We start from the raw sequence: 26,244 nt of genomic DNA, 5'->3' as shown, positions 1-26,244 counted from the left end.
CGAACGGGGAGGTGGAGTGGTCAGAAGGTCCGCATTCCAACGGTCATAACTGATCTTTGTAAATTATGCCGTGTTATGTAACAGACTCTTTACATCTGTAGCAGTAAAGCCTGTAGTTCTTCAAAACGTCTGTCTCAGAATACCAAAAATATGGATTTATAGTAGGTGTTAATAATATGATACACTGCCATTTTGACAATAGCTTCTTAATGACTGCATTTGTAGTTCTAACGGTTATATAACAGATAGAAGCTGCAGCTGACTTTGGCCTGCACACATGTGAATGCAAAGAAAAAGGAACTACGGGGGGGAAAAAAGGTTGTCAGGTGAAATGGGAGCTGATGTTGGTAAGCGTCTTAGACACACTGGCTGTTGTGCATACATCAGCAGTATTTGGTGGCTATAAAGCTGCGGTGTTATGTCACATTTCTCTTACAGAGTTTTGGTTCACCAGCTATCTGAGCAATGCCCTTTATTTTTAACTTGGTTAGTCTGGTGAAGTGCGGCTGCCAAGATACTAAAAGCCAATACACAGTGGCTGAAGGATGATACAAGCGGGAGCCAGAAGCACATCCCTAATTAGGAGTTCAGTCTAAGCCGACTACAACATACGTGTAAACTATATAAATGTATCACTATTCAAAAGGGTTGCACCACAAAATCTACACTTTACACTGAGATTACTTGCTACGAGCTAAGTTTCAAGTCTTAATGGTGCAGTCAGATTTAGAAAACCCATAGTTAGTTTGAAACCAGCTAGATATTCACACAAAGTTACTGATGAATAGCTGGTGCAACCCGTCCTGGTAAATAAGTGTGTGTCCTTGTATGCATACATTCATATCTATACATCTCCTCCTTTGAGGGCCATCCATCTTTCCACATATCCCCCTCTCTATGAGCAACACTGGTCTCCATTGTTCACATGAACTCGGATTCTCTGTCTGCTTTCATCCCTCACTCACCAAACTCAAATATCAAGTGCACGGAGTTCAGGGCTCAAATTTCAGATGGTTTCTCATAACTTCTGACACATTTTCTTTTTTTCTGCTGCCCCTGATGATCACATCTGAAATAACCACACAGGATCTGTCTGAATGACATCACATAGTCAATAAAACCAAAATAGCTCAGTGGTGACATGATAGAGGCACACATTTGCAGGATGTGAAGGTTGTACTATGGGCGGCTTATGGGACATTAGGCCACAGGGCACAGATACACAAAAGAGACTTTGAGGTGGTTTTGCCTCTTTTTTAAGCTGCTGTTTTGTGTCTCTTTGTGGTTCCTCTGCATCTTTGTGGCATTTTTGAGTCTCTTCCTGCTTAGTAGGTGTTAATTTGAGCGCTGGTTCCTGACACATTGGGCCCTGGAGCCTGTGCCTGCCAGGCCTGTTACCATCATACCACCTCGCTGAGTAATACAACTAAGTGAAACAAACTAATCCCTGAAAATTATTACCCGGTTCATTTAATCCCTAATCATCTCTGTTTGCATCTGTTGTTCATACCAGCTGGTTTTGTGTTTTTCTTTCAGACCACATTATCATGGCATCTGTTTGTCTAGTTTAAGTCACCATAAGTCCCCGCGGCTTTTGATAGGGCACCACCTTCGGCTTTAATGCCCAAATATTATGACATTGTGATTACAGCATGGGAACTCTGTCTCTGTCCTTCTTTATCTCTCAGACTCTCCCTCCCTCTGCTTTGCATTTTACTGTCTCCCTCTCTCCTCCTCTTATATACACACACTCTTGAAGGCCCCGAGTGTGAGATGTTGTGTGTGCCAGTGGGACTCTTTATCCACTGACAGGAGGTTAAATGTGGAAACAGGACCTGGGCTCCTCTCCCTCCTGTCTCTCTCTCTGAAAACACAGCAATCCAAATAAGGAGATCAGCCACGTTTGAAGAGTGAGTAAGTGGAGTGGAGAAGCCAGACCAGTCCTTAGAAAGACCCTGGACGGGTGGTTTGATAGGGTGGAGTACGTGTCTGAGAGAGTGATAGTCGGGGAGTTGGGATGGAGGTGAAGCAGAGTGGTGAGTGAAGGAGCAATTGGATGGAGAGGATGGAGAGAAAGGATGAAAGGAGGGAGGGAGGGTGGATGAGAACATGGGAGGAGGAGGAGGAGGAGGAGGAGGAGGGGGAGGAGGGGGTGATCAGAGACTGGAGGCAGGTTCTGTTGCAGTTTAAATAACTACCCATATAGGGATCAACTCTGCATCTCTGTTCACAGCTCCCTCTGTCTCTTTCCTGCTTTCTCCCCCTTTCTGTCTCTCTATCTCTTTCTCTGTTTCTCTGCAGCTTTGTTGGACTCCAGCTTTCTTCGGTACCGTGCATAAGACCGAATCTCCAACATCTCAACACAGGAGGAGACTTGTGCTTTTTGAAGCTGCATTTTCACATCTCAAAGAGGGAGACCAACCAACCAAGCAGGCACCATGGAGGCCATCAAGAAGAAGATGCAGATGCTGAAACTGGACAAGGAGAACGCCATCGACCGGGCAGAGCAGGCGGAGACGGACAAGAAGGCAGCAGAGGACAAATGCAAGCAGGTGGGAATGAAGGAGGAGGACAGGGAGGGATGGATGGGCTAGCAGGGATGACAGAGACAGTGTCAGGAGTATAAAAGTATTTTTGGTCAGTTAAAAAGCAATAAATAAAAAAGCAGCAATAAAATTAAGGATTTAAATAACTGCAAAACAATCCAATTAAAAGAGCAAAGAATTTAGTACCTGGAGGAAGTGCTCATTATTTGGCAAATGAGCTGCAAAGTGTATTTGCTGGAAAAAAAAGCTCCAGCCCCAGCACAGGGCATACTTAAGGTTTTGCTTTAAGGCTTTTCTCTTTATCCAGTACTTAAGTTAATCACCATACCAGACATACCTTGAAGGAAACTGTCTGTAAACACTTCCCATTTATCTATACCACATTCCTCACAGCTAATTTACTGTTCTACTTTACCATATCACAGCTAAAAATATATATAAATACCGTTTACAGGCTGGATTGTAAATTCAATAAATGTTCGTGGCAGTATGTGAAACACAAACACCTCCTTAAAAGGTCAGGCGAAGCTGTCAGGATAAGCCCTTGAAACTTTATAGTCTCCATTTTGTGTAAGATAATCACGTAGTTCAATTCCAGCTAAAATTCATCACCTAATAAAAAGACCATCCAAAAATATAAACACCAACTTTAACGCCATGGTTGATTTCTGAGTCACCACGTCACCTGAACAACACACACATGTCAGTGTTAATGCTGTTTACAGTCAGGCTCAAAGAAGGCTTATCAAACCCCCCGCATGGAGGTTTTGGCCACTTCAGGTGATGAGACACCCAGGATCAGGATTTGGTGTCAGGGGAGGACAAAGTGGTTCCATCCCTCCCTCCAGCACCAGTCTGAAGAGAGCTAATGGAGCCTGTCATAGTCTGTCATACAGCCAATTTGACAGGTGTATCCAACACAGGAGACATCACACACACATTAGAAGCATGCAAATGGACACACAAATAAGGGACTGAACACACACACACACACACACACACACACACACATTAGGCCCATGGTCCCAGGCGCCTGTGTGCTCTCACTGATAACAGCTGTATTTTTAGACACCAGGAGAGAATGACAGTGTGGAATTCAGTAGGATTATCAGAGGGACTTCATGGGCTCAGGGGGGAACACTGATTAGGGGGAACACTTAACCCTGTGAGTGTGTACATGTGTGTGTGTGAGAGAGAGGATTCAGCTCTGCATACCAGTGATCACGTCATGAGGGACTGATAGTAAACCATTACCATTTAAATGTTCCCAAACATCATAAATACAATTAGACTCCCAAATCAGCCGCCGCTGCTGCTTTATCACTACTCTGAATTCAAACACTTTGACTTTAACGACGACTCATCAGACTGAGTGATTACTGGAGGGCAGAACAAACATGCTAAAATCAATGGATGTGTTTTATCACTGTGGTCATATCAACAGAGGTTTTTAAGCTGCTGAAAGTTTCAGGGGTAAAACTGATGCAAAGTTCAGTGTATTTATTTAACCTCTGTTAGAGTGAGATGTGTTTGTTCAAGAGGGAATAGAACAGAATAGAATAGAATAGGATAGAGTGTTCTGTTCAACATCAACAGTATAATATAATATAATATAATATATTATAATATAATATAATGGAACAAAATAAAATAGAATAGTACATCATGGAACGAAACAGACCACAACAGAAAAAGAACTAAAAGGATTGGAATAAAATAGAACAGAATAGAAGACAATATAGTAGAATAGAACAAAACAGAGCAGAATAGAATAGAATAGAATCATATAGAATGTAACAGAGTTGAACATAACAGAATGAAGAAGAATAGAGTAGAATACATTTTTACTTCAGAACAGAATAGCAAAGAACAGAATGGAAGGGGATGGAAAAGAATTGAGTAGAGCAGAACCGAACCGAACAGAGCAGGACACAACGGAACAAAACAGAGCAGAATAGAATCCGATAGAATATTCTGTTCAACAGAGCAGAATGGAATATAATTTAATATAATGGCATAGAACTGAATAGAACAGAACAGGATAGAATGGAACAGAGCATAACAGAAGTGACTAGAGCAGAAGAGAACCAAAGTGAACAGAAAACAACAGAACAGAGCTGAATAGAATAGAATAGAATAGAATAGAATGTTCTGTTCAACAGGGCGGAATATAATATAATGGAATGGGGTGGAACACGATAGAACTGAATAGAATAGAACGGGACAAAACAGAACAGAATAGAGTAAGACAGAGTAGAACAGAACAGAACAAAACTGAATTGACTGGAGCAGAATAGAGCCGCACTGAACACAATAGAATACAACAAAACAAAACAGAGCAGAACAGAATAGGACAGAATGTTCTGTTCAACAGCGTGAAATGAAACAGAACAGAATGGAATAGAACAGAATTAAGTAGAATAGAATGGGACAGAGCAAAACAAATTGACTTGAGCAGAATAGAACCAAACTGAACAGAATGCAACAGAACAAAGCAAAGCAGAATAGAATAGGATAGAATGTTCTGTTCTACAGAGCGGAATGGAATATAGTAATAATGGAATGGAATGGAACAAAATAGAACTGAATAGAATAGAACGAAACAGAACAGAAAAGAATAAGACAGAGCAGAATACAACAGAACTGAACAGAGCAAAATAGAATAGGATAGAGTGTACTATTCAACAGAGCAGAATGGAATATAATTATAATGGAATGGAATGGAACAGGATAGAACTGCATGGAATGGAACAGAACAGCGTGGAACTAAACAGAACAGAACAGAATAAGATAGAGTAGAATTAAATGAAATGGAAGAGAGGAACAGAATAGTACAGAACGAAATGGAACAGAAAGGAACAGAACAGAACACGTCACAACACAAAAAAATAGAATAGAATAGAATAGAATAGAATAGAATAGAAAATATAGTGCAGAATGTAACAGAATGGATCAGAATAGAATGTGATGGAATAGAGTGGCAAAGAAATGAATGAAATGGAACAGAACAGATTTAAGTAGAATAGAACCAAACAGAACAGAATGGAGTGGAGCTGAATCGAACCATGCTGAATGGAACAGAATACAACAGAACAAAACAGAGCAGAATAGAATAAGATAGAGCAGAATGAAAAGGAATGGGTGTGACCAGAATAAAACAGAACAAAATGGAACAGAATAGAGTACAATACAATACAATACAATACAACAGAAAAAAGCAAAGAAGAATAGAATAGAATGGAACTGTATAGAATGAAACCAAATAGACTGTAAAAGAGTTGAACAAAGCAGAATAAAGAAGAATAGAGTAGAACACATTTTTACTTCCTTGGGTCAATGGTGGAGGAATGGTGGAGTCAACAGGAATTGTTTCATGCCAAACAGGGGGAAGTGGGGAAAATGGTTGGCTAAATAAAACCCATATTTGGTTAAAAACACAGGAACCAGACACGGTGTGGTGAACTGGACTAACAGTCTGTCCTGTTGTAGCTGGAGGAGGAGCTGCTGGACCTACAGAAGAAGCTGAAGCAGACGGAGGACGAACTGGATAAATTCTCTGAGGGCCTGAAAGAAGCTCAAGAGAAACTGGAGCTGTCTGAGAAGACGGCTGCAGATGTGAGTGAAGAGTCACACACACACACACACACACACACACACACACACACACACACACACACACACACACACCACACACACACACACACACACACACACACACACACACACACACACACACACACACACAGAAGGAGCAGGGTTCTGGGATGGCTAAGTTTCACTTCACTTGACTGAAAATGTGAAATGAAACCTCCATTCCTCCACAGTTATAATCATGCAGCACTGTTTCATATCAAATCCTGAGCAGGAGTATGAATATTGACAAGAGGCTTCTGCCCTTGTCGTTAATTACTAGCTTTTTCCGACTTTGACACACAGTCACGTTACCATGGCACTACTGAAAACCACAGCTCATTATTCCACAGCTGGATGGTTCTAAGCCAGCACCAGCTGTGGCTTTACTTTGATCCACAATGAATGGTTTGGAGCACTTCAGAGACGGTTACATTCCTGTGCAGCCACTCCTGAAAGATGAGCGTACAGATAAACTGTAGCCCCCTCACCCAAACACACACACATACCCACACACACACACACACAACTTCACTGAGGTCCTCCAAACCAGTAAACCAGAGCAGAGAGGATTAACAGTCAAACCACACTGTTGTTCATCATCATCCCTATTTGGGCGGATGAAGCTTGTATATTAATGTAAACGTACAGTGTGACAGCTCAGACAGTTTGTGTACATGTACTTTGCTGTAATAACAACAGTATGACAGAAATATAGAAATATTGTTTTGCTTTCACTGTTAAATGTCATGTGATTATCAGCATGGCCACACTTTCCATCTTTTATACTGTAGGTGTTGATGTCTAGAGTGGGACGCTTACTCAAATACAGAACTTTATAGGTACAGTCTCGATGTATTTGTGCTCTACTTGAGTGTTTCCACTTTATGTTACTTCACATTACATTTATCTGGAAGTTGTAGTTACTAGTTACCTCGTAAATCAAGATTATGTTGTACAAAACGTGATCAGCTCATAAAATATGATGTCTTGTACTCTGATCACACAGAAAGCATTTTAGCAGCTGGAGGCACCTATTTGTGATTGTTTTTAATGAGAAAGAAGCATTTTGCTAGAGTTTTTTTGCGTCGCGATGCACTTGGCGTTTCTGCCAAAGCGCTCTGACCTCCTCGAGATGAAAACTAGCAGAGCAGAGAAAAACGCCCCACGCCATTTTTTATTTTGCCATTTCTTTTCCCATTGTCCAATCGGATGATTTGAGAGGCGGGCCTGTGGTGGTCACGACAACAAGTTTACAGTTGGTAAACACTGGAGGAGAAACTGGTGGTAGCGGTTGCTGGATACCCAGAGCTATACGACCCGACGATAGACAGCAGGTTGTCAAATTGCCCCAGAGTCATCCTAAAATATGCCTGGAAACGGCCATCATTGAGAAGAAGCTCCTGGACCAACTGGTGGTACTCCCTGTGATCCACCCTCTTTTTTAGGGTCTCATGTACCCACACAGATCTCCGTTTCCCTGTGCCCAACAAACTATTCACTGACAGCCTCTCACCCTCAACCAGAGCTACAGCAAGTAGCCTCTGCCTGAACATTTTAGGAACTAGCTAATGTCAAATAACGAAGACATATGACTCGGTTGAGACTATGCATGTATGTATGTAGTATGAAGGATGCCCTAGAATTGGGCTGACCTGATTCTGGCTGCTGACACTGCGATCAGAAATGACCTAGCCCAGCATCAGCCCAAACTCGGCATGCCAGATTAAATTGGCCCAGCGGCATTCGGTCACTTGACGTGGTTGAGACTTGGTATGAATGACGCCCCAGAATCAGGCCAAATCAGCTGGCCTGATTACAGCTGCCTACACTGCCATCACTGGGTTGTGAACAGACTTTAATGTGTAAAATCAGTGTTCAAGTTCTCCTTTAAGTAAATGTTTTAATGCTGAACTTTTACTCTTAGTAGACGTCTTTTGACACTGTACTATTGCTGCTTTTACTGAAGTAAAAAATCTGATCTTCTACCACTGAGGAATCCTATACAAATCTTAAACAGCGTGATCCTACAACAGGATGACTGTATCCTCCACATCACAGCTGAATGAACTCTCAGATTCGGGAGAATATTTTTGTATACACAAATAATTAATTTCAGTAAATGTAGCGGAACATTGGAAATGTCAGTTGTCCCGTGGCTAATCAGCGGCAATCTGGGAAGACAGATCATATTTTAGATTGTTGGCAAAACCACAAACCACAGAGCTGTATATCTCTCAGTGGTGGTTCCTCTGGCATTTTAGTGCATGTGTACACAGGCCTGTGTGATTACTCGTGTGTGTGTGTGCCTATGTGTGTGTAAGAGAGAGAGAGGGAGAGAGTATAAACAAATTCCGTTTTTAGGATCACTGACTATGTTTACTGGCACAAAATATTCTGGTTTCTGCTCTTATTCTGAAACAGACAATGCTCCTACAGAGCTGTTTACATGGCTAATCAAAATGAATATTCTACTAAATATGCTCAAGCAACCAGTGCTGAAATGCAGCTGTGCATACTCTAAGTAATGTACGGCCAATCAGCTCCCACAAAAGGGCTTTTCTGTCTTTGTTGTGATAGTCTGTGACTGACATATCATATAGCTCAGGATGGACCGTAGCTAGCTAAAGACGCAGTAGTGGCGTAACTAGCACCTTTCTCAAAAGTTCAGAGACTTTCGACTAGAAGTGCTCCGAGTGGCCAAACAAAAAAGGAACTATGCTCCGAAAGAAGATGCTGGGCTCAGCGCTGTTTCTCTAGGCGGCTTCATACGCTCTCTCCTCCTCTGGAATGATTTAGAAAGGACAGTGGTGCTGTAAAAATAAAAATTAAAATGCTATGTGGACACAGACCCTTAATTGGAAAATGCTACGTTCTGAAAAATTCAGAAAATCCAAACCAAAAATGCTGTTTACATGACCCACAACAAAGTCAGAATATTGCCACATTCAGATTAATCGTGTAATATCAGTATACCTGTAAACATACTCAATTATGTACAAGACACAGATAAGATACTGATCATATCAGTTTAGCAGTGAAATGCCACTTCAATAACAATAGCTAAAACTCCAGTCATTCCAGCAACATTACTAAGCAAACTGTGTGGGCAGGGAGAAGAATGATGAAAACAAAACCTCTCCCAGCTGCCACCAAGATGTGGTATTGTTTGAGCCTTGTGAAGGATATCCCAGGGAAATGCAGCGCTGTACTACACACAAAGAGAGAGGAAGTGTCTGACATACAGACACTGAGACCAAGGCTGAGACATGCTGGATTATCCTCACGCAGTGATTAAATAAACTCCGAGAAGCCTCACATGTAAAGTGGGTCAAGTGGGCCCCTGGAAAAAAGTGGTTGTTGAAGTTGGTGGTTTGAGCCCGACTAGGTGTAACGTCCACTGTGGTAAAAATAGAGGTTTTGTTTCACATATTTACAGTGGGGCCTACACACACACACACCAACATTTCCAGGCGGTATAACTGCTCTACTGCGCTTCCATGAATCCCCCTCCACATGTCACTTATTAGAGGCAGCAGTCGAGTCATTACACATCTCAATTCACACAGAGAGCACGACCAGATTGGAAACCTGGAGGGGGCTGGGAAAGCAGAACAGTGAGCCACAGACCCCAACAAGCCAGCAGTTGTGAATCATAAAAAAATAGCTCCTGCACCATAGACTAGTAGCGCTGGTATTTAGGTCATCGCAGCTCTCTGTCAGCTCAAGCAACCAGACAAAGAGTCCATCTTCAGGAGTGTGAGATCAGAGTATTGGTGTACAGGATGCAGAGCTAAAGGTTGTTTTAATATAGGTATTGATGAGAGCACTCATAGCAGCAACAGTTACAGTTTTCAGGGAAAGCTGGACTGTGGGGGCAGCCGGGCAGGGAAAGCAGAGAGCAGGCAGGGGGGCTCTGGTATGTCAGGAATGCAGCTAAGGCAAACAGAAAGCCCCACACTCCTGTGTCTAATGAAATCAATGCTCCCAGCTTTTCCGGTGCAAATGGGCAAATCAGACAGAAGGGCTCAATCAACAGATGAGATTGATTGTGAGAGATTTACTTCTTCACGGTCAACAGCAGGACTGAATTTGAGCTGAACCTGAACTGAAGCGAGCTGAGATCTGTTGCCCGGCTTGTTCCAGCCGGCCTGTTTGCTCACGAGGCCAACCGTGTGAAAAGGAAACGGAGAGGGTAAACACGGGCAGGGCAGGCAGAGCAACATGAAGGATGCAGCATAAATCTGATTTACACCCACACGGTGAACATCACCAGCGAGCAGGCAGGTGGTGGGTGATATCAGTTTGCTCACGCCTTCAAGACAAACAATCACACAGTTCCTCAAAATAGAAAGGTTTATGATGCATGATTGTTAAACGTTTACATAACAGATTTCCTAGAAAACCATGTTGTGAGGACGACTTTGTCTGATATGAATCTTTTTACTATATAATGACGAAAACTCTGTCTGTGGGTGTGTATGTGGGTGTGTCTGTTCCAAGTTTTTCTCCTCACTGACTTGGTCAATCCACGTGAAATTTGGCACAGTGGTAGAGGGTCACGGGAGGATGCGAATGAAGCAATATTACATCAGTTGGCCAAAGGAGGGCGCTATAGCAACCAATTGAAATGGCAAACTTTGAATGGGCATATCTCATGCCCCGTATGTCGTAGAGACATGAAACTTTGCACAGAGATGCCTCTCCTCATGAGGAACAAATTTGCCTCAAGAAACCATAACTTCCAGTGATATAGATTTTCCGCCATTTTGACTTTTTCTAAAAACACTTAAAATCGATCTCTTCCTAGGAAGTTTGACAGATCTGCATGAAACTGGGTGAACATAATCTAGGGACCAATATCTAAAGTTCCCTCTTGGCAAAAGTTGAAAACTTACTAAAACTGAGCTTCTATAAGGCAATGAATATTGCGGAGGGCGTGGCTCATCACATAAAGGTGTATAACATCTCAAGGGTTTCACCAATCACCACGCAACTTTGTAGGCATATGACCACACATAATCTGAGGGGACCCCTCCATTATTGACCCCATCAAACAAAATGGGGGTGCTAGAGAGCTAATTTCTTATCTAGGCCTAACTGCCATATCGATTTTTACTAAACTTGGTAGATATGTAGAACAGGACGCCTCAAGGTGACTGGAGAAATTTAACTCTAATTGGCAACTGGGTGGCGCTATAACAACAGAAAAATGCTTAAAAATGGCTAAAATGCGACCGATCGCAATGCGACCGATCGCTGTGGCTCCCCCTGTGGCCGAATGTTGTTGGGTTTTTTTTTTCAAATTTTTGGTATGACTAAGTCATGGTATGGTATGCTGTACTCAGTGGGTATGGACTAGTTTATATATACTTTGTGGTTAGTTTGCTGCATGTTATATCTAATGTCCATTTACTTATCAAATGTTTTTAAAAGAAGGTGTTAAACTATGGTTTACAAAAAAAATGAATCACCAGACATGCTACTAACATATTAGCATTAAACAGTGACTTACGAAAAGCAAGTTCTGCTAAAATATGCATGCTTACATCCTTTGAAAAAACCCATAACAGCCGAAATAAACTGACCATGAAATTTACTTCACAGACAAACATTGTGTTTTGTCCAGAAACACAAAACTTAATTTTGTAACATAGTCAAGCTCACAAAGTTCCCACAAAACCTCATACTGACAGACTGAACTCCATTTCAATTAAACAGAAATTTATCTATCCTGAAGGAAATTCTTGTGCCAGAGAATGCTTCAAATTACAGTAACAATAAGTACAGTAACCACAATTTTAGCAATTCACCGACCAGACAACCAGTGGATTTCCAGGCAGGGTCACTCGCTGGGTCCAGTTTTAGAGCAATAGAGTATTAAATATCTGGCAGAATATACAAATATACAAGACAGAAGTGTTTTCTAGGAGCAAAAGCAAAAACCAGTGCCTAATAGTGTAACAATAGGAGTGCGATAAATACAAGAGTTACTAAAATGAACTAAAATGGTGGAAAAAACAGACTGCGCCTGCTAATCAATGTTGAATCTGATATAACAACTGCACTGCGAACTGTTAAGATGATGAACCAGTTGACGGTGCAACAGTGATATTATAGTCTCACTGATGCTGGATTTTTGCCGTCAATTTAGTCAGGTCAATGATAAATGACAAAGAATCTTACATAACAAAAACATACTATAAGGATTACTTAAAACATGTTTATTGTTATAGAATAAGAAAAAGATACTGACGAACAATTTACACTTGAAAAATAAACTTGCTCTCAGGCTGTCAGGTATATACAAAACATGTCATGTTTCTAAGTAATTTTAATCACAGTTTTCCCATTTTTATACTGCAGTTTCTGGCACCTTATCAGCTGACATGTATGATTATACAGAGACATCTGTAATGAGCTGATACTGTCTAATATATCCATCTAGGTCTCCACAATATATCTCAGACATCTCGTCACTTATTTTCAACCTTTTAAGCTTTCACAGGTTGTGTATATTTGTGAACTCTGAGCAGTGTAACTAAGCAGTGATCCTTTCTGAGATTGTTCTATTTTAATATCTTAATGGGTCTGTGATCTCCAATGTGTTACAGCATATTATGGTCCCTAAGGCAGAAATGCATTGGTCCAACTTCTTCTCTCCTGATACAGATTCTGATACCCTAAAGGCCCAGACATACCAGAGCGACATCAAAGAACTAGTGGTGACGAAGGCCGACTGTTGCATCACCTTATGTTGCCTGTATCTACGCCAAAAAGCTGTACTTGAAAACACAGCAGAGACTACAGCCAATGGCCTGCTAGCACGTACGTTCACCTACACCAGCAGGTGGCAGTAGTGTGTAATCATCATTAAAAAAAAGGGAAACTAGAAGACCGAGAGGACAGATTCAAGATGCTAGTTAGCCAGTTAGCACAAGAACAACACAAGACAATGTTGAAAGAACAAAACATATTTACCGTGCGCCATACTGTGCTGTTTTTGCTTAAGAGCTCAATGGCTAAAAACATAATCTTACCCAGTACAAGAAGTATATTTTGGTCTCATGATTTTATTCATTTGTTTGCTGCCCCCGCTTATGTTTCTCTTCTCATGTACTGAACTGAACTGCCAATCAGCGTAATTTCATTCAGCAATGGGCCCCGCAGTCTATTGACAGTGATTCAACATGCTGAATTGGAGAATAAAAGCTGACAAGGGCCGACAAGGGCCAACAGTGCAGGACACACTGCCAAAACTAGGGTGACAGAAGCTTACCAATGGCCTGACATTAATCGTCTGGTTGTTGTGTCAAGGCCCTAACTCAGGGTATTGACCAATATCAATATACCAGAATTAATACTTTTCTGTGTCGAACTCATTCTAATCATTTTATACAAGACTGGTGGTCCACAAGGACTAAATGAATGCAACTGTAAGGAGAAACTTTTATTATGACAATGTCAAAGAAGTTGTCTTTAATGTGGGTTGGTCATGGGCAATGCTCACTTGTGAACAAGACCCTGCGATACTTGACACAGCAACTCTCTCCAACCTGAAACTTTCGACTTACTGGTCCACCTACGTCCCAACCCTCACCTATGGTCATGAGCTCTGGGTAGTGATTGAAAGAATGAGACTGCGGATACAAGCGGCCGAAATGTTTTCCCCTGTGGGGTGGCTGGGCTCAGCCTTAGAGATAGGGTAAGGAGTTTGGACATCTGGGGGGAGCTCGGGGTAGAGCCGCTGCTCCTTCGCATCGAAAGGGGTCATTTGAGGTGGTTCGGGCATCTGATCAGGATGCCTCCTGGCGCCTCCCATTGGAGTTGTTCTGGGCACGTCCAACTGGTAGGAGGCCCTGGGGCAGACCCAGAACACGCTGGAGGGATTACATATCTCATCTGGCCTGGGAACGCCTTGGGGTCCCCCAGGAGGAGCTGGAAAGCGTTGATGGGGAGAGGGACATCTGGGGTGCCTTGCTTGGCGTGACCTGCCCCAGGATGAGTGGATGGTAATGGATGGATGGATGGTCACGGGCAACATGCTATCCAGTTCATAAAGTCAGTGTCGGGGCCAATACCAATCAATGAAATGCTCCACATTAAATAGCCTGTTATGTTTTAAACAGAATGGAAACTTCTCACTTTAAAGTCAAGTCTGTGACGGGAAATTAAACTGTCAAATCCAGTTTATGTGTGACATCTAAACTATGGGCACTGCGCCTTTACAATATCTGAAAGTAATTCATCATGGCTCTTTTTTTTTTTTTGTTTGGAAACTCTCGAACCAGTGATCACATCAGTCACAGGGATCAGATTTTACACACACACACACACACACACACACACACACACACACACACACACACTACAGGACACACGCCCCGCCCTCTCTGACCTCATCATCCCAATCATCTCTCTCCTCCTCCGCCACAGTCTGGCGCTCTCCGCTATCCTCGCTGCGCAGCTTTTCTAATCCTCCTCCTCCTCAAACTCTGAAGTGTTCGGACCAAAAGCTGCAACATTCCCGGGGACAACTTTCTACACTGCTCATGAACGTCTCATTCCTACAGACCAGAGGAAACATTTGGAGAACACCTGGATTACCTTACTTCCTGGTTATATAACTTTTCTTGCACTTGAACGACTCTTTACATTCCAAAGACTTTGGACCTACATCGATTTTTTGAATCACCGATCAAAGTCATTTTTCTTCTTATTTTATTATCCTAAATAGACCAAAACAAGCAGCAGGCTGTAGCCTACTTTTTTTTGCACAACCCAGAAATAGTCTTAACTGCGTTTTTTCCTCTACTAGTGTTAAATTAAGTCAGAAATCAGTCAGCAATGGCAGGTTTGACCTCTGTGGATGCTGTGAAGAGGAAGATTCAGTGTTTGCAGCAGCAGGCCGACGAGGCAGAGGACCGGGCTCAGACCCTACAGAGAGAGTTGGACTGTGAACGGGAGCTCCGAGAGAAAGTGAGACAATCAAATCCTCTACTTTGCTTTAGGTCTTTCCTTTGTCATATATCTCTCTGCTGTCACCTGTCAGACTCACCCAGTCACCCTAACCTGTCCATATTCACCTCTCGGGTTCTAAAAAGGCAACTTAGTTCATGTCATTGATTCATTCGCGGGCGTGATTGTGCCACAATGCAAGGCGTTGGTCTGCAATGAAAAAAGTTTGGATTCCTGCAGGTCTGTGCGCATGCGCAGTCCTGCCTGATTTACAGGCCGCTGTTGTGCTACTGTGAATAATGTAGACCACGTAGACAGCACTCAAGCCAGTGTGCAGACCAGATTGCTTCTTATTAATGATATTATATTCCTAAACACTTATTAATTAGGTCTTAGCAGCTGTGAGAGCTGCCAACATTTAGATTAGGAGGGTAATGTTTTGACCCTCCAGGGAAATTCATCTATCTCAGTCTGAGTGGCTCAGAGGCACTTCAGCAGGGTGGATGTGTGCCAGCAGCAGCAGCTGCCTGGTTGGATGCCCAACCACCATACCACCCTGCCTCCACTGATGATAGGAAAATAAAGGCCATATACTTAAAAGCATGCCTACTCTGTTATTAGGGATTCAGAAGAGTAGTCTGGAAAATGTACCATTTTAGACTAGAGCTGAAACTTTTACTCACTTAACTGATTCGTCCATCAACAGCAAATGTTGATCATTATTGTTATGGATTTGTTTTTAAGCTAAAGTGGCAAAAATCCTCTGGTGGCAGCTAGACCAGAGGATCCACAATACAATATTATCGCAACACTTATGTCAAGATATTATTGTAAATATGTTGCGATATGCTGGGTATTGCGATAAAATATATTGCTATTTATTACCGTATTTCAACTGGCCCCAAAGGAAAACTGTGTCAACACCTGCTTTATCTAATAAGATAAAGTTTTAGTCTGATCATCTCACTTCAGCCATTTTATTGCAGCAGCAACATGTATCTAGTGGACTGAAAAAGCAGTTGAGTACATTATTCTAGTAGACTACCCAAAGTTGAATTTGTATTTAATACAAACATTGATACTTGGCACTGTGTGATGATACGATATAGACACACAGAATATTGCAAAACAGTGCTGTATCCATTTTTGTCCTCCACCCCTAACTGCAGCTTTCTAGATGTGGATATCTTCTAGTTTATTGCGCTTTCTCGATAATAAATTGAATAAGTTTGGGTTTTTGACTGGTGGTCAGACAAAATAAGAGCTGAATGATGTCATTTTGGGCTCAGGGAACTTGTCATGGGCATTTTTTTTGCTATTTGCTGTCATTCTATAAACCAAACTTAAGTCAGTGATAAAAAATAATTGTTACTTTCAGCCATGGCTGGGCAATTTATGTGGACATTATGTATGACATGAGACCAGATGTCATCTTAGATTTTGGATAGTATAATAGTGAAAGTGTGGTCTTTTCCTGGTTTTAAATGTTGAATTACAGTAAAGTAATGTGACTTTCTAAACTACAAGGCTGGTCTTGCTGTTCTATTATTTGCCTTTACCCACTAAGTCATTATATCCACATTACTGATGATTATTTATCACAAATCTCATTGTGCAAATGTGTGACAGCAGCAATAGTCACCCATATAATATCATTTAAATATCAATATTGAGGTATTTGGTAAAAAAAAAATATCAGCCCCTGTTGTGGCTCTACTTTTGCACCCTTTCATGTGTTTACATTTTACCGTACAGTATCAGCAGCAGTTGCACAACTCATCACTGTAATTGGCGCAACTCATTGCTGACGTTCCACAAGTGTGTGGTTTCTCACACTACACGCATGAAAGTGTTGAAAGTGACTCATGACTTATTCTGAGTATTCACCCATGTCTGTCACCTGCCTGTCTCTTGACTCTGCCCACATCCGTAGCTTCAGAAAAAGTAGAGCTTGGATTGGAGGAAGAAAAACCTGCTTACCGGCACAGTTTTGTAACAGTTTTACTTGTTTCATGTGCTGCTTTATGGCATCGGGTGCCATATCCTTTGCATAGGAGCTGGTTAATGACAGGACAAGAGGGAAGATTGAAGGAGAGTGGGAGGGGAAGGTGTGGCTGTAAAGATATGGGAGCTGAGATGATGAAAAGAGCTGGCGTGCAGGAGGACTTACCCCTTTGTTACAGACTGCCTATTAGGTAACAGCAATTTGACAAGTGGGCGTTTGGTCAGCTCGTGGGTTACTGTTCTGATCTGAACTTGTATGTTTACTTCAGTCACGTCAGTAATCAAATGGCCTAATTGCAGTCTTTAAGTTAAGGTTGAGGTCATAGTTGTGTGTTTGTCACTACATGTTGGGACATAGCCTATAAAGTACATTTAGTTGAAGATTAAGCTTCGTGATGCTGTTTGCTCATGTGATTGTCCATAAATGTTTGTTTTGTTAAGGGACATCATTGTGTCCAACCTGCAGCCATGCAATAAATCAAAAGCATTGTAGGTAATGCGTAGTGCACATTAATTTTTCATCTTTTGGGATAGTAAGACACACACCTCCTATTAATTTAATTTAATTAATTTAATTGAGTGTTTCCCAGCACATGTAAACTGCTTAAGAGACAAAAGCAGAGACACTTGCAGTTTGTGGTCAAAAATTATTTTAATAACTGAAAATTTCATGGTTAAAATGATAAATCCACCATTTGGAAAACATCTTTCTAAATAATAGTATAAAGCTTTAAGGATAAAATGCGCTTTCAGAACTTGGCTGACAGTTAAACATTTGCATTTTAGACATGCTACACTAACGGAAACATTTTATTTTAATCCGCCTATTTATCATTTATGAGCGGTGTGTAAATAAATTGTTCATAACACATTACATTAATGTAGTTATAAGTAGATATAAGGACATTTTAAACAATTAATGACTAAATTTAAGACTTTTTTTATAGCTGCAACTGTGTTATGTCAGTGTCATTCATTATCTGTGTATACTCAGTAATGGATGCTTCAGAGGTGGAGTTAAAAGTGTTGACAAATAGATCAATAAACACTTAATAAGACCCCATATCGGCTTGCATATACATTATAGTGAGTGTAAATGATGTATTTAAAGTGTTAATCCTGCTTATAAATGCAAATAGTCCTTCATTTTCCGAGTGGATACCTTACCCTTTGGTTTTAGTTCTTCCATCCCGTCTCTTGTTGGCCTTAATGTATGAAAGCAGTCTCAGCTGTCACACATCTCCCTCCATGTGCATTCAAAGTCAGAGCGATGCACTTGTGTGGCGGGGTTGGTGTGGTCCCATATGTGAATAATTAGGGCAACCTGCAGTTATTCCTCGGCACAAAACCCCTTTTCATTGGAACACGGTGGAGATCAAAACAGGAACCTCGCTGAGCGCGTTAAAGTAATGAATCACTGTTTGAAAATGTGGAGGCATCAGACGATAAAGAAACACTTGGCCGCATATCTGACTAAAAAAGAAAAGTAATTGCTTCGTGTTATTTCTAGTGTGGTTTTGACGCCCCTGGAGACATTACTCAACGGCTCGATAATGCTTTAAGGCTCTGTGAGATTACAGAGAAATGACACAGTCTTGAAAGGCTCATTTGACCTGCTTAGATGTGTTTTATTTACGGCCGTTATTCTCAATGAGCTGTTCATTCTTCAGTGTTCGCAGCAACTACTTGTATGGTGGTTGAGGGTTAACAGTTGAGAGTCAGGCTGAGGATGAGGATGTGGACTTCATTCATGACCCTGAAAGCAGCACAGATGAACCAGACTGGCTCTTTTTTATGATATAAAAGCAGATCTACCATTTTTGCTTTGGCGCTCGACATACATGTCACTATTTGTGATATTTATGGGACTAAAAATTACTTTAAAATGATGCAAAGAACAGAATAAAAAGCTCAAAAGTTTCTATTTCCCTTTTTGAAGTTGAAATTTTTGAATGCTATATTCAGCACAGTCATGTTTACATCAGACAACAGATGGTTGCCACGGTGATAATTTGTGTTTTACCACAGAGAATGCAGAAATGCAGATTGTGGCGTACCCGATCCATATCTAAAACTAGATAAAAGGGGAAGTGGGACTCAAAACTTCCACTGCGCTCAAGTATAAGCGTTGGGAAGCAAGTCTCCCCCGCTGACAAACCCCCCTCCCACCATCACCCCAGCTGCTCCACCCAGGATGTTGTCTGCCTGCTCTGGTCCAGCACTTCCTGTGCTTCTACTCCCAACACTTCCTGTCCCTGAGCTGCAGCCCTGATCAACAGGAAGATTAGTGTGTGTGGTGGACGGAGTGTTGCTATGTTAGTTAACAGTAGTGAAGTGAAAGTTTAATACTGAAACACATTTTAAAGGTCCAGTGTGTAGGGTTTTATTAAAGACATTTAATATAATACAAGAACTATGTTTTCTTTAGTGTGTGATCACCTGAAAATGAGAATTGCTGTGTTTTTGTTACCTTAGAAGAAGATGTTTATATCTACATATGGAGGGTGTCCTTGTCCATGAAGTCCGCCATATTGCTACAGTAGCCCTTAATGGACAAACCAAACACTGGCTCATATAGGGCCATTCATGTTTCTGCCTCAGCTGTTGCAGTTAGCAGGCCCTCTGTAACCAGCTGAACAGCCTTGGAAAAACACTTATTTTAAAGTGAAACTGCTTTATTCAGTATTTTTACCTTTTTAAATCACTGTGTCCATTTGTTTTGGAGAGGAACAAACTTCTACGGTTAATTCGGCACCTGGTAAAAACCTCCTGCACAATGAACACTAAAGGAATCCTAACCGGGAGTTGATGCTCAACACATTGGAAATGTTTTAGCTGGCTGCAGTCCTCACTGCTAAATGCCACTAAGTCCTACACACTGCTCCTTTTAAAGATTCACATCCACTCATTTAAGTTCACTTGAAGGTAATTTTCTTGTGACAATGAAGGTCAACTATTGATTTCAACCATCTGTCTCTGTACATAGAATTTTTGATCTGTTCTACCACAATGACATTGACATTGGATTTGCTATACACACTAAAATTGTTTTCTACATAATGACAGCTTTGCTCATTTGACTTCACTTACATCTCATATTGAAAGCTAATCGCAGGAAGTAATTTAGACATACTTCCTTCATCTCATCAGATTGTCAGAATGAAGTAGAGGTTTCATCTGTTTGCTGGTTGGTGCGGTCAGCGGGCTTGACGGTTTCTCCGCCAGGCCTCTAGCAGACTCCAGCAGATTCTGTGGAAAGATTTACTTCCTGGTTTCACTGTTTTCTTTGGACTTTCTCCCTGGGAATAGCTCAACTTTCCAAATATAACTGCCACATGTTGATGCGTTTTAGCAGTCGTTGGTATTCTGGAGAAAACTCCCATGTCAGTGGCTTGTGGCTTAGCTGATTATGCAGACCGGGGTGTGGGTTGGTGCTAGCGAGGCTAAATTTGCCGTAATGTCATTAAGTAGCATTTAGAGAGTGGAAATGATGTTGGTGTTTTACTTTATTTCTGCATGCAAGGCTCAGTGAGATGCTTATAACATTTTCAGTGATGCATTTGCCAAAGCTGGATCAGTTTGTCTGCTTGTACTGCAGAGTAGAAATGGTATTAATTTAGCCTGAAAAGATGTATATAAAGTTTTATTGCTGGGATAAGCTGCTGCTATGATTGCTAGTAGTTAAATCACCTGCTCTCTGTTTGTTCAGAAGCCACACTATTGAAGACCTGTGCTGTTGTCCTAAAATGTCATTAAGATCTATGTAAATTCCAACAAAACCAAGAAGGACAACTGCCCCCTGAAGAGCCTTCTCAGAAATTGGTTGTGATGAATCTCTTGTCAGGATTAGACACTTCAGTGCTATGTGTCAGAGCCTGAACAAAAGACTCAAACTAGCTCAAGACCTGTGAGAAAGTCTGACAAATTACTTTCTGCACAGAGAGAGAGAGATCTCATTGTGACGCTTGTCTGGAAGTTTAATGACCCTCTTTTACATATCGCACCTCATGACAGGCAGGCTTATACATTGTGAGCAGCTCTCTTTGCATGCCAGATCTTTATGGGAAAAGATTACACTCTCAGAGGCACATTCACACCGAGAGTAGCGAGCTGCAGTCGGTGTCAGGAATAACTTCCCCTGAACCCCAACAGCATTGTGCAGCTCATTAGCCCACTGCCCTGGAATCAGCCAGTAATTAGATTCCTCTTTCACTTGTCCTTGATCCTGTCTCTAATACATGTAATACACTCAGGTATTTCTTAAGGCACTCCCAGTGGAACTGTGCTGTATTTTCAAGTCAGGCGGTAACACTGTTTACTAAGTCGACACCAGTGACAGAGAGGGGAAGGGAAAGGCACATCAGTCCTGTATTCCACTGTGTTTTAGTTTGTGGCACTTATTGACGCTGCTCAGAATAACCAGGCAGCACTGACATTGGACTGACATTTTGGGAAATACACTTACTGCTTTTTCTCTGTAGTCTTGAGCTCTCGAGTTAAATGAGATTGATCCCACTACAGCCAGCAGCTGGTTAGCTTAGCCTAAAGACTGTAAACAGCTACCAGCATGCTGTTCCCATGCACTTTTTGTATGCATACATACGAAAAGTAATGCACCACGATTCATATGTAACCCACGTAATCATGAGCCAGTTATTTGATTTGCACAATGAATGAGTATTACATACACTGAAAAGTATTGTATTTCCTGTCTCCATCTGCTGGTGGGCCATCACGACAAGATTATGCATGCATAATATGATGTTAATTCCACTACAGCAGAGACTTGATGATCACTAAAACTAGGTAGGGAAAAAGTGGATATATCGATATCAGTGTCAGCTATCGGTCCAATGAGGTGTTACATATTGGATATTGGCAAAAAATTCCCTAGTGTGTAACCCAAGTGATTGGGAAGGCTGCAGTTGTGTGACCAATGCGCTGACCAATGCGCTGACAGGAGTAAAGGAAGAAGTAAGGAGGCAAGTTGGGGTGGTGGGTGGGTCACAAAACACAGGACTTTGCCCAGGAGACAGGTGTTCAGAACCAAGTGAATTTTTTAGTTACTTTAGTTAGTTTTTTTTTCCTAAACCTAACCAAAGTAACTTTACTCGCCTAAACCTAACCTACGTAACTTTATGCTTAGTATGTAGCTGAATGTAAAGTATATAACATTGTTTGTGGGACGCTACTTCATGAGATATCATACGACCCATTGTATGTGCATTTTCGTAAAATATCATGAGCCATTGTTAAAGGATAAGTTGCCTGAAGTAACTATTTCTGCCTACCAGCACCTTTAAAGCTGACAAATTAGCACATTATATCTTATTTATTTAATCCATGCAAAAAACTTTAATTCATTCATTTTCCATAACCACTTATCCTGTTGGGGGTCGCAGGGGTGCTGGAGCCTATCCCAGCTGACATTGGGTGAGAGGTGGGGTACACCCTGGGCATTTCACCACATCACAGGGCTGACACATAGGCCATGTTTACACGAAAACGATCCACTGAAAACAGAATCGTTTCTCATTTTCATTGTGAAAAAAGTTCCACGTTTAGACGACGTTTTGATAACAAAACGACCCACTTGCCGCATCCAAATAATGAAAAGGCTAACTAGTGAACTTCGGACAGAGACACTTCAGCTGTTTCCCCCTGTTCCCAGTCTTTGGGCTAAACTAAGCTAACCACATGCTGGCTGTACAGACACGAGATTTGGTATCAAGCTTCTCATCTAACTTCTGACAAGAAAGCAAATAAGGCAATATGTCGAACAGCTTCTTTAAGAATCTCGTAGCCACTGTGACTGAATGTCATTTCAGGCACTAACTGGTCCAAGGGAGCTGTGAAGTAGCCAGCAGCTGCTGACATACCACTCACCTCTTTAAGCACTGGTGTTACATATTAAGCCAGCTTGATAACAGAGCAGCTACTTGTCGTCCAGTATCTTTTACATATCTGTGTGTGTGTGTGTGTGTGTGTGTGTGTGTGTCTGCCTGGTGCTCGCTTCCACAATCTTCCTGATACTCCACCACAAACATTCTCCATAGTTTGTTTTACCATATAAGGCGGCGTGCGTCCTTGGCAGCCAGAGAATGCAAAGTGGTTGCTAAAGGAAGGGGCATGGCCAGATAGAGAGAGAATACCAGCTCTGAAAGAAAGAACAATCAGAGGGAGGAAATGAAAGGATGTTGGGCAGCTGGCTTCCTGCCACTTTTTTTGTCAAGGTCCTCATTTGTAAAGTGACGTTAAAATCTATTCTTAGAGTAATAGTCTCTTGTTAGACATAGTAGTTGTAACCTTTACCTTAACGTTGCTGTCAGGTTTGTTATTTTTATGCAAAAGCTTTAAATACTAAAAGAGCTTGTGTTGCTGTCCTTAAGGCATTGCAGCTGCAGAATCTATTTTCAATATTTTACCTTCAGGACTTACAGGAAAAGCTCTTCTCTGGTCATGGCTGAGTAAATTAAAGGCATGAGAGTATCTGCTGCATGCACATAAGCTTTTTTTACTTTACACAAGGGCGTCTCTGTCTATAAGGGGATTCCCCCCTGGTGATTGTGAAAATCTGATAATGGAGAACACACACGGTTTCACATATTTGATTGCAAGCGTAGATATGCTACCACCAGTATTAGCCTTTGGTTTGGCGGTGGTTTGGCCTGTTGGTAGTTGTATTAGACTTGCTGTTTGTGTGTTGCTTGATGACAAACGTTTTACCGGGCAGGAAACTTGCCAGCTGCCTGTTGATGTGTGTTTGTGCGAGGCAGAGATTGACAGAATGCGAGTGTCTTTTTGCATGTTTGCAGAGCGTGTGTGTGTGTCTGGATGTGCATTACAGCATTTGATGTGCCAGTGTAACCGACCCTAAAGCTCATGAATAGCATGTTTGTTTGTGTGCAGACAGCATTCTTCGCAGCACATTGCTTCATTCGGGACTAAGGAAGTAACAATATCTGTTATTTCAGGCTCCGGTTTGATTCTGCTCAACGTTTCTCACCGTGCAGCCAGATGCAGTGTTGACAGACGCAGACCTGTGTGAAGGACGTTGCTGATGAGATTTCAAGATGCTCGACCGATTTACAACTTTTCATTCATTCCGTGTTGGGTTAGGTTTTCCTTTATCAAGAGCTGGCCGGTTAAAGGCATGTCAACGCCAGTCTGACAGACATTTCCTGTCTCATATAAGTGGCCTCCCCTGGCAGCTCCGGGTGCAGTAGGGCAAGACCTGAGAGAGGACAGAGAAAGAAAGAGAGAAAAAGGAGGTGGAAAGACTGAGTGGCTAGTCAGCAGTCTAGGATGACATGGAGACGAGAGGGAGAAATTCTTAAAAATTAAAAAAAATACAGCCCTGTGCCAGATGCCAGCAAGCAGGAAACCATGCTTTAATTTCCTGAAATATTGAGCCTATGACTGAATGGAAGAATAGACTGGATGGAGGTCTATTTATTCTCAGCACAAACAGACATAATAACTCTTTTCCATTGAGCTGGCTCTTCCTCTCTGCAGTGTCACCTTTCGTCCTCGCTGCCAGTCTCGTCTCTTTTGTCTCTTTTGGTGACTTTATCTCTCCAAATGCATATCGGAATGACTCACCTACCTGTGAGCTGAATGGCAGACACTTTGACTGTTGATGTGACTGGCAACCTGACTTCTGGACTGAATGACTAAGCTAATGAGTCACTGACCTACTAACTGCTGCCCTGCTACCGAGCACAGAATAAAGTCTGTTTGTCTAAGAAGTCCCCAGTTTTAGCAACAGGGAGTAAACCTGTGCGAGGACTCTGGGTTTGAATGAATAATTCACCATTGTAAAGGTTCAAGAGTGCAGTTATGTGGTGCTGTTTGAGCTGCCTGGTTGTAAACTTTTAACAGTGGACTCTCTTTTGTATGAAAACGGACTTGGACTGGTTTCCAGTGTGAAAGCGGCTCCCCAGGAGGTGGTGGTTGGATAAACTCTCTGTCCAAAGGAGAGGAAATGCCTGTATAGTTGTCTGTTTGCTTTCTTTTCCCCATCTTTGCCTTTGTTTACCAAGGGCAGATGAGAAGAAGCCCGTTTGTCCACCCTGCTCGGCCCAGTCCTGCATTCACACTCACCGGAAATTGAGCTTTTGTGAACGTTTCATTCAAATCCGGAGTCCCGCGATCTTCCAATATTAAAAAGGATTACACTTTCCAGCCAGACTCAGCAGTTAGTAGTTGTGTTTATTGCAGATAGGCCCGGCTCCTATACAAGATGCTTCAGGGACCTTCAGCTGTCTCCATTTCACATATTATTCATCAGCTAGACAACTATTGATTTGTGAAACATGAGCGGCCCCAGAGAGCACGAGGAATACATTACAGTATCGCACTCACAGATAGAATTGAATGTATTTTAGTTCATGTGCAGTCAGACTTTTTTATGTGGATTCAGTCTTAGTGTCTTCATATGAGGGAGCAAAACCAGTTGGCAGCAGCACACTGTCAGAGCCAGATAGGCCTACGTGTATTTTCCTGCTTGTTTGGAAATTCTGTTTTATTTTATCTGAGAATATGTAGGCTTAAAGCTGAGGGAAATTCTTTGTGTTTAGGTGGTGCCACAACCAATGCAGGCTAGGGCAATATTTATTATTTTTATTTTTATTTTATTTTATTTTATTTTATTTTATTTATTATTATTATTTTTTTTATTTTTTTTTTTAAATAGCATTATTATGCATATGAGTCTATTACGAGTCTATAAGAGACTTATTTTATTTGGAATATAATGTATAAGTAAAAGTAGATTATTGAAAATAATATTAATCAGGATTCCTTGATGATGTCATGCTTTAAATAGCCTGTCTATCAATTGTTTTTTTATGATCAATAAACACAGATAATATTTGACTGGAATTTCACACTTGTCTGAAACATTTTAATCTTCCAGGACACGTGAAATAGAAACCCTGCACATGACACACACACACTCAGTACTGAGTGATGATGAGGCAAAAATATCTCCCTATAATCATGACATCATGGTTGTATTCATTTGATTTTATTTAAACATATTTATAAGAGGTACTTTCAAAATAAGAGTCCTTGCAGGGTTGTTGCACTAAATGTTTATGTCACT

The 26,244-nt window shown here is 41.5% G+C and overlaps 1 protein-coding gene across 4 annotated transcripts in view; it reads left to right on the top strand.

Annotated features, from left to right (window-relative positions):
• The first annotated feature begins 2,203 nt into the window (after window positions 1–2,203).
• tpm4a (tropomyosin 4a) overlaps window positions 2,204–26,244 on the top strand; it is a 33,762-nt gene continuing 9,721 nt past the window's right edge. The window contains exons 1-2 of one of the 4 annotated variants that reach the window (XM_050054643.1): window positions 2,204–2,552; window positions 6,036–6,161. In XM_050054643.1, the coding sequence (XP_049910600.1) occupies window positions 2,439–2,552; window positions 6,036–6,161 (240 nt within the window). In that variant the 5' untranslated portion in view covers window positions 2,204–2,438. Of the gene's footprint in view, window positions 2,553–6,035; window positions 6,162–14,603; window positions 15,156–26,244 lie in introns of those variants that run through there. The other 3 variants (XM_050054642.1, XM_050054645.1, XM_050054644.1) reach the window with 3 other exon arrangements.

Source organism: Epinephelus moara, chromosome 10, assembly GCF_006386435.1.
Source record: "Epinephelus moara isolate mb chromosome 10, YSFRI_EMoa_1.0, whole genome shotgun sequence".
Classification (NCBI taxonomy): Eukaryota; Metazoa; Chordata; class Actinopteri; order Perciformes; family Serranidae; genus Epinephelus; species Epinephelus moara.
The sequence above is the reverse complement of the archived record's forward strand: the minus strand, read 5'-3'. Positions and strand labels throughout refer to the sequence as shown.